This window comes from Moschus berezovskii, chromosome 8 (assembly GCF_049115385.1).
Source record: "Moschus berezovskii isolate FMDL1 chromosome 8, NW_MosBer_1.0, whole genome shotgun sequence".
NCBI lineage: Eukaryota > Metazoa > Chordata > Mammalia > Artiodactyla > Moschidae > Moschus > Moschus berezovskii.
In genome coordinates, this window is record NC_142467.1 from 49149482 (window position 1) to 49159235 (window position 9754).

A 9754-nucleotide genomic window follows, 5' to 3' on the forward strand; every position below is an offset into this window, starting at 1 on the left:
TGTCCCAGGGCTGGTTCTAGGAGAGTAGTTCTCAACCAGGGGTTACGTTGCCCCCTGGGGAACACTGGACAATGTTCAGATGCATTTGGTTGTCACAACTTGGGGAGTGTTGCTTTTTGCATCTGGTGGGTAGAGAGCAGGTATGCTGCTCAACATCTTCCAATGCACACACAACCCACACAGCAGAGAATGGTCTGGTTCCAGATGCCAAGGTTGACAAGCTTATTCTGGGAACTTGAAAAGGACAGCCTCTGCCCCCTTGGCACTCCCATTCTAGCAAGTGAAACAATGTCTCCTGTGACAAATGATTGCAAAAGGAAGAGAGTGCTCAACTCTGGGACTAGCTCTGGCTTCCTGAAAACCCAGGCCGCTCTGGCTTCCTGAAAACCCAGGCCACTCTGTCCAGCCTCCCAACCCAATAGTGGAGTCCCAGCTGCTGACAGAGCCTGGGCATTCTGTTTAGTGGGAGTGAGCCTGAGACCCCTCTTAGCCTGCTGTCCCCAAACATGACAACCATCTCTTGAGCCCTGGCCATGTGCAGCCCTGACTCCTCAGCTGGTGTTCTGAGCTCCCTGGGGGACAGAGGTGGGCCTTGGCTGCCCAGATATTCTGTGTTCTGTGTCTGCTCCTTGGATCCTGTATTCATTTCCCAGGGCTGCTGTCACAAATTGAGTGACAACAGTGTATTCTTTCATGATTCTGGAGGCCAGGAGCCCAAAATGAAGGTGCTGGCAGGATGGGTTCCTCCTGGAGGCCCTAAGGGAGAAGCTCTCCCATGCCTCTCCCCCAGCTTCCGATGGTTGCCTGGCACCCTCGTGTTTCCTGGCTTGTGGCTGAGTCCCTCCAGGCTCTGCCTTTATCTGTGTGTATGTCCCTGTGTCCTTCATGTAAGGACACCAGTCACTGGATCTCAGGCTCACCCCAATGCAGTATGTGCTCTACTAACTTCATGTGCAAAGACCCTGTTTCCAAAGTAGGTCACCTTGTAAAGCTCCAGGTGGACATGAATTCGGGGAGCGTGCTATTCAGCTCATATAGGCCATTGTTGCCTCTGTCTGGCCAGTCCTAGGCACAGGGGAGTTGGAGTCCGGACTGTTTATGGATGACAGAGGCAGGATGTCCTGCCCCAGGAGGGAGAGGAGCAGACAGACACCCACGAGCTCCTACCTGACCTAGCCCCTTTCCTCCTCCTGCCCTGTGTCTTCCTGTCACCTAACTCCACCAGGGTGCGGGCACGGACGAGAAGACCCTCACCAGGATCATGGTCTCCCGGAGTGAGATCGACCTCCTCAACATCCGGCGGGAGTTCATCGAGAAATACGACAAGTCTCTCCACCAAGCCATTGAGGTGAGGGGCAAGCAGCATGAGAGGTCAGGGTGTAGGGGGGAGTGTCAGATGCTCCAACATAGAAGTTCTTTTTATTCCCAGAGTGTCACCTCTTAGAACAACCGAGACATTGCTAAATGAGAGAGGAGATCTGCCTTACTTACTGTTCATACCAAAATAAATTCCAGATGGATCAAAGGCTTATAATTTAGGATTTCCAAATAAAACAAGAGCCCCTTTTCTTGCTTTTTAAAAACGATTTTATTGAATCATAATTTACAGACCACAAAATTCACCTGTTTTAAGGGCATAAGTCAGTGATTTTTAGTAAATGGAACAAACTGTACAGTCTTCACAGTTCAGTGTTTTCATCACCCCACTGTCATCCCTTGTACCTGTTTCCACTGTCGGCTCTAGACAACTTTCAAGTGACTTTCTGTCTCTGAAAATTTGCCTTTTATGATTATCTCATGTAAATGGAATCAGGTATAATATGTCTACTTTTTTCGTTGTTGAAGCCCATTTCTTTGACGTTGAGATTGACCAAGATCTTAAAGCTTGATGCTGTACTTGGTTGACAAGACCATGGGGAAGTTCACAGGCAGTCTCATAAAGACTTGGTGGAGATTTGAATTGGTAGAACATCTTTATTATTTTTTCTTCCAGTTTTATTGAGATATAATTGACATATAACACTGTATAAGTTTTGACTTGTATATATCATGAAATGCTTATCATAATAACTTCAGTGAACATCCGTCATATTATATAGAAACAAAATTAAGTAGAAAATTTTTTGTGTGTGTGTAATGAGAACTTTTAGGATTTATTCTCAACTTTTGTATATTATTATATAATTTTTATATATTATATATTACAGCAGTGTTAGTTATATGTGTCATGTTGTACACATTGCATCCCTAGCACTTATAACTGGAAGTTTGTACTTCTTGACTACATCATCCAGTTCCTCCTCCTGCCACCCACAAGTCTGAACTGTTTCTATGAGTTTGTTTTTAAATTATAATTGATCTATTAGTGTTAGTCACTCAGTCGTGCCCGACTCTTTGTGACCCCATGGACTGCAGCTCACCAGGCTCCTCTGTCCATGAGATTTTCCAGGCAAGGATACTGGAGTGGGTTGCCGTTTTCTTCTCCAAAAGGAGATGGGAGGCAAAAAAGCCTACAGCAACCAATATTCCCAGGCGGTCTCCCATCCAAGTACTAACCAGGCCCGACCCTGCTTAGCTGCCGAGATCAGGTGCGTTCAGGGTGGTATGGCCGTAACCCTGGGTTATTTCCTATTATACAATGTAGTGATTTTTTTCTATACATTTCAAAATGATCACCACAGTAAGTCTAGTTACGATGTGTCACTGTACAAAAGTATGTTATTGACTGTATTTACCACATTGTACATTTCATACCCATGACTCACTTTATTTGGCAACTAGAAGTTTGTGCCTCCAATCTCCCTCACCTTTTTCTTTCCTCCCTCTGCCCCCTTCCCTCTGGGAATTGGTATTTGCTCTCTGTATCTCTAGCTTTTTCTTTTTTATTATGTTTGTTCATTTATTTTGTTAGATTCTGGGTATAAATGAAGCTACACAGTATTTTTCTGACTTATTTCACTTAGCACAATAATCTCTAGGGCCATCTATGTTCTTACAAATGGCAATCTTTTGTTTTTATGGCTGAGTAATATTCCATTGCATGTATGCACTACACCTTCTTCATTGTTCATCAGCTGATGGGCGCGTGGGCTGCTTCCACATCTTAGCTGTTGTAAATAATGCTGCTGTGAACATAGGGGTGCATATATCTTTTCTAAATAACGTTTGTTTTCTTTGGATAAACACCTAAGAGTGAAACTGCTGAAACATATGTAGTTCTATTTTTAATTTTTTTGAGGGATCTCCATACTTTTTCCATAGTGGCCTGTTTGGCTGAAAATTTTACTTTCATTTTAGGTTTGAAGGATTCAGTAACAAAAGAAACCACTCATTACACACACAAACAATTTTAATATTTAATAGAGGATTATTTGACTTAATTTCATGTACAGTCATTAAAAGAAAAGAAATAGAAACAATAGAGAAAGGTAATAGCATATTCATCACCAAACTGAGCCGAAACCCACATTCAGTCTTGAATAGTGCTGGGAAGTTCCAAGGAAAAGCAATCTGGAGTCTCAGTGGGAAAAAGGTCTCTGGTGGTGCATCCACCCAACACGTGAGCGCTGGGGGCTCCCGATTATAATCCCAGGCCAGAGTCCCATATCATCATCAGTTTGTGCACAAAAATGCAGCTCTGGTTTTCCTGTAACTTTTACAGTGCTGTTTGTTTCACCTTGTGAATCATAAGATTTCTTCGATACTAGGGGGCTGGCCAGGCCTCCAGGGGCTCAAGAACCTCTAATACCTACCCCCTTTCTTACCCAAAGTGCTGCTTATGTGCTTGCAGGCAGGCACATAGTCTAGGCAAGGTCAGAGTCAGTCAGAGGCCTGCTTCTGAAGCCTAAACAAGGCTACTTCCATTTCCATTTCCCTAACACGCCAGACATACAACATAAACCTAATGATGTTCACATAAATTTCTGCAAGGGCTGGTAGCCAGCAAGTGCTCAATAATGTTTGTTCAAATAAGGACTCCCATAACACATGTGTTAATGATCTTGGGGGGAAAGTATTAGCAGAGTACAAGGGAAGAGGCCAGAATAGAGGGCTTCACAGCTGAGGGGGTACCTGATGGCAGACAGGATTTGGGGGCAGTGCAGAGGGCATGCTGGATGGAGGAATGGTTGGCGTTTAGGTAGGAAGATTCTCAAGGTGCTTCCAGAAGGAAAGGAGGGAGGTGAAGCCAAGGAGCTTCATGAGGGTCAGACCACACAAGGCCTTGAGACCAGGCCGAGAGCTTGGACATCTTCCCTGAGGATAAGGGGGAGCCACAGAAGGGACATGGGGGCATTTATGTGTCGGGGGTGATATCCAGGCTGAGAGCAGCTGAGAGGAGGGGGCCTTGAGATCATCAGTACTGTTCCACTCACTCTGCTCTCCCTCTGATCCTGCCAGGGTGACACCTCCGGGCACTTCCTGAAGGCCTTGCTGGCCATCTGTGGAGGCAAGGACTGAGGCCACTGGTGTTCACGGGCACCTTTGCTGAGAGACGGTCAGCAGCACCACCTGCCACGACCCAGCCTGATGCTCCAGCTTCAGAGACTAAAGAAGGGACAGGGTGGGGGGAGGGGTCAGGGTGCGCGCTTGTCTTCAGCTGGGGTTTAGGGAAAATTCCCTCTCCCATGAGCCACTGAGGGTCCGGCACAGTCAACCCTGCTCATGTCTGAGCGGCCGAAGAACCGGAGCCATCAATCCCGTCCACCTCCACTTTCCATCCTCCTCCTCCTCCTCACGCCTTCCCAGCTTCCATCCCTTGTCACCGTCCCTGCCCTGGTCTGGGCTTTATCGAAGCCAAAAACATACTGAGCCTCTGTCTGTGAAGTGAGTGATGTGTGTGTGCTTTTATGGTGGGGTGTGGTGGCAGGTGCCAGTTCTAGGGGAGGGAGGAGGAAATGTGCTGAGCCAGCTGACAGTCCTCCCACCGCTTCCCTGCCACCTCAGCCCGATTGTGGAGCTAGAGCACTGAAGCAGGAGCACAGAGGCCTAGGTTCAGGTTTGCACCTGCCACACACCTGCTCTGTGACCTTACACCGGTCTCTTTCCCTCTCCGAGTCTCTATTTTCTTATCCACAAAATATGGGTTCGACAAAAAGATCTTGGCTTATTCTTCTAACATTGACATTCTAGGATGTGCCTCCAAATCGTTCCCCTTCCATTTCTCTCTTTAAATAAACAGAGACATACAGGCGCATAAATGCATTTCCAAGGGGGATCTGTGATTTTTATGTAGAACCTGTAGCCTGAGTTGTCGCCATTAGAGCCAAGATGTTAAGCTGCCCAGGAGTGGCTTCTGTCTTCCCACCCCAAATGAGCGTCAGAACTTGGGTCCAGACTGGGAAGGCTGGCCCAGCTGGCTCGAGGTTTCAGGTCCCTTCTCTCCACTCTGCTGCCTGGGTGTTTGTCTGTGAGCTCTTCATCTGTAAACCTCTGAGCCCAGACTTCCTCTTTTGAACTCTTCAAGGGCACCAGATGTGATGGTGATCTGGGGAGGCCTGTGGAAAGCTTCCACTTTGTGAAGATCAGTGATCAACAGGTCAGCTGCACTTTCTCCATCTCCCTTCCCTCAGCTCTGGTTCTGCTCTGGGATTCGGATCTCAAATTGTCCAGTACCGCGGCATGTGGGTTCCTGGGGGCTGGAGGGCTCTGCTCCCTGTCCCGGCTGACCTGCCCTCTCTTGCAGTTCAGTGTGTGTTTATTCACTGATCAGGGAACGGGGTGAGGGGTGTTGGGAAACATGCTGGTCTGGTCTTTTTTTTTTTTCCCTAACTGCACTGTGTGTGGCATGGGGGAATCTTAGTTCAGTGATCAGGGATTGAACCTGTGCCCCCAGCAGCAAAAGCTCAGAGTCTTAACCCCTGGACCACCAGGGAAGTCCCACGTCTGGTCGTGTGTGACCCTGGACCAGCCCCTGCCCTCTCTGCGTCTCAGTGTCTTCATGTGTGCAGTGAGGGGTTGGACCTAACAGTTGTGAAGAGCCCTCTCTCCATCTGAACGTAATGAGTCTGAAAGTCAGGCAGTTACCTTGTGTCTTCCCCACTTCCTTCCCTCCACCAGGCTGTGAGCCCAAACCCTGTGAGGGTCAGCTGAGACTTGTTTGGGTATTTGGCCAACTTAATTGTTACCATAGATAAATTAACATGGCAATTCAGACTAACTGAGCATGTTATCTCTCTGAGCTTCAGTTTCCTCATCTCTAAGACAGGGCCCAGTCCTACCTCCGGCACAGCCTTTATGGAGTAAATGAGATAGTTTATGGAAGTTCAGGGCTGCCTGGCCCAGAGTAAGGGGCTGGGACCACCTACCCTGAGCCAGGCGCCACTGTCGGAGCTGAGAGGTGGCTCTCAAGATGTTAACTTGAGCTTTGCTTTCAAGAAGTTGTCAGCAGTGGATCAAAGAGGCATCCCAAGACAAATACGACAGTGTCCTAAAAATACGCACCGAGGGAAGAATAGGTTGGGGGTGGAAGGGAAAGAGTGATGGAATCTGAGGGAATAGATGTCAGAAGGCATCATAGGCCCGGGGGAACACAGAAATGGAGAAATCAGGAATTTCTAGAATTCCTAGAAACCAGGAAGGAGAACTCACATGGAGTCCTACCCATGTAATAACCACTCTAAACCCTTGACAGGCAGCTTTCTCAGTTAAGGGATGTTGCCTTCTGAGATTGGTCAGCAGTAGGAGGGAAACCCTCAGCTGTTTTTGTTTTATTTATTTGGCTGCAATGGGTCTTAGTTGGCAGCATGTGGGAGCTAGTTCCCTGACCAGGAATAGAACCCGGGCCCCCTGCATTGGGATTTCAGAGTCTTAGCCACTGGACCATCAGTAAAGTCCCCTCTCAGTGTTTTGAGTTTTGAGGGAAAGTAGACAAGATTAGAAATGGGAATTCACATCCAATTAAAGGAGCTTATAAGTCAGGATTGTATCATAACCCAGGGGTGGCCTTTGGAGGTTCTTTGGAAAACCTATGGGAGACTTCTCTGGCGGTCTAGTGGTTAAGACTCCGTGCTTCCACTGTCAGGGGCGGGGGTTTGATCCCTGTTCGGGAAACTTAAGATCCCACATGCCATGCAGCATGCCAAAAAAAAATTTTTTTTTTTTTTAAAAAGGAGAGGCTATGAAGGAAGAGAGACCAGTTGGAAGGCTGTTAAAATAGTCCCACTAAGTCCCAGGTGCCTGCAGAAGAAACCATGCTTTTTCCTTGGAGCTGTGCCAGAGAAAGGTATCCCCGCTGTTCTGAATCCAAGACATCTCGTTCATCCACCCATCCACTCGTGCAGCTTCTGCTTACTGAACGCCTCCTATGTGCCATGCCACGTGCAAGATGCTAAAGATATAAAAAAAGTCAGACCTTCGTGGTCCTCATCCTTAAGAGATTCTGTTTGAGTGTGCCTCCCACCCATCTCTCTCCAAAACACAGTATCATACGACACTGGCGCTTGTTTCTGTGGCCAAAGTTCAACAGAAGTCGTGGGGTCTAAATTAAAAACGAAAGGAAAGAGAAAGCGGAACCCGGACCGCTGCCATCTCAAAGTGGGAGCACAGGAGGATGGTCGTGACATCCTAAGTGCGGGAGGGGCCCTCAGAAATCCGCACCCCTCAGCCAGACAGACAAGTGACACTCCCCAGGCCCAGGGCCACAGCCTTTCAGCAGCAGACACAACCGGAAACGGCGGCCCCGACCCCAGTCCGGCACTTAACACCCTCGCAGGCCCTTCCCCTTCCTTCCCTAGCGGCCTTCAGCCCAGAGTCAGCCTCCCTCCAGCTCCCGACAGGCCCCCTCCAGCCCTGAGCCCTGCCTTTTCCCTCAAGAAAAACACTTCCCAGCAGCTCTGGTCTGGGGTGCGCTCAGGTCTTTACGGCCACAAGGAAGTGTGTGAAGGAAGTGGCGGGTTGGCAGGAGATTGCCCTTTCGACCTGAGCCGAGAGTGACGACTTGGGGATTGCCACCGTCCTACTTCCTGCTGTTGGAGAGCTCCGTGGGAAGTGTGGGCTGTTTACAAGACCCCGATATTTGCGGTGCCCAGCTTTGCTGAGAGCCAAGTCACCGCCAGAGTGATCGCACTGGAGAAGCCCCTCCTTGGTCGTCCTCTGCTGTTATGCAAAGGGGATGACTAACCATGCTACTAACCGGGAGTCCAAGTGCTGATGCAAATCACCTGAAGACAGAGGGAACACGTCAAGGATGGACTGAACCAGAAATGGTCTGCGAGATCATCTGAGCCAAACCTCCTATTTCCCAAGTTGGGAAATGGAGGCCCCAGAACTGGACTGTGGCCCTGGGGTGACCCCTGTGACCAGCGCCCAGTTGTTCTGATTCCGGCTCTTCTCTCTGCTGACATACTCCCCTTCCTGCTGGCAGCAGAGCTGAGAACAAGAGGGAGAAGCATCGACTTGACTGGCCCACAGTTCGGAACCCAGAGCAGTAAATCACCACTCCAACGGGCCTCTCTGCACCCTTCAGACCTCAGGTTTCCTAGGTCAGACTTCCCCCACTTCACAGCAGCACTTAGACGAGTGGGAAATGCCGGTTCGGCATCGAGTCCACCACTCAGTAGTCAGAGCTATGGAGGGAGGCAGGCAGTTCGGCCTGGATTCGAATGCCAGCCAACCACTGGGAAGTAGATAGGTCACCTGGCCTCTCTATGCCTTGACATCCTCATCTGTAAAATGGGAACGACCAAGATTTCTACCTCACGGGGTTGTTGTGAAGATGAAATAAGGCAATGCATGTCTGAGCACACTGTCTGGGGCACAGCAAGGACTCAATAAATATCAGCTCTTTGTTATTAGTCAATAGGCTGGATTCCATTTCAGAGCAGAGAAAGACAGAGGAGTCTCTTTCAAGAGCCCCTGATGATTCACTGAGTCCCTGCAACTGTGCTCCTTACTCTCAGAGAAAGCTAAGTGGGAAAACGTTATAAGAAGAATTCAACCAGGCACACAGTAGCAAGGGATACCAAGAGGCCACAGATGAACCACAGACAGGCCAGAAAAAGACTGCCTGGAAAGTGGATATGTGAGAAGCACCTCAAAAGATGGGTCCAGTCCAGTCCAGTTCAGTCGCTCAGTCGTGTCCGACTCTCCGCGACCCCATGAATCACAGCACGCCAGGCCTCCCTGTCCATCACCAACTCCCGGAGTTCACCCAAACTCATGTCCACAGAGTCGGTGATGCCATCCAGCCATCTCATTCTTGGTCATCCCCTTCTCCTCCCGCCCCCAACCTTTCCCAGCATCAGAGTCTTTTCCAGTGAGTCAACTCATCACATGAGGTGGCCAAAGTATTGGAGTTTTCAGCTTTAACATCAGTCCTTCCAATGAACACCCAGGATCGATCTCCCTTAGAATGGACTGGTTGGACCTCCTTGCGGTACAAGGGACTCTCAAGAGTCTTCTCCAACACCACAGTTCAAAAGCATCAATTCTTCGGCGCTCAGCTTTCTTCACAGTCCAACTCTCACATCCATACATGACCATGGGAAAAACCATAGCCTTGACTAGACAGACCTTTGTTGGCAAAGTAATGTCTCTGCTTTTTAATATATTATCAAGGTTGGTCATAACTTTCCTTCCAAGGAGTAAGCGTCTTTTAATTTCATGGCTGCAATCAGCATCTGCAGTGACTTTGGAGCCCAAAAAAATAAAGTCTGACACTGTTTCCACTGTTTTTCCATCTATTTCCCATGAAGTGATGGGACCAGATGCCATGATCTTTGTTTTCTGAATGTTGACCTTCAAGCCAACCTTTTCA

At 48.6% G+C, this 9754-nt stretch overlaps 1 protein-coding gene and 1 pseudogene across 2 annotated transcripts in view; one reads left to right on the top strand and one right to left on the bottom strand.

Moving 5' to 3' along the window:
* The window catches only part of ANXA6 (annexin A6), a 47140-nt gene extending 42322 nt beyond the window's left edge, over nt 1–4818 (top strand). For both annotated transcript variants that reach the window (XM_055429279.2, XM_055429278.2), the window contains 2 exons: nt 1226–1348; nt 4399–4818. In XM_055429279.2, coding sequence (XP_055285254.2) covers nt 1226–1348; nt 4399–4458 — 183 coding nt within the window. In that variant the 3' untranslated portion in view covers nt 4459–4818. The remainder of the gene's footprint in view (nt 1–1225; nt 1349–4398) is intronic.
* On the bottom strand, nt 2508–2616 carry LOC129559681 (5S ribosomal RNA; annotated as a pseudogene).
* Nucleotides 4819–9754: the final 4936 nt, after the last annotated feature.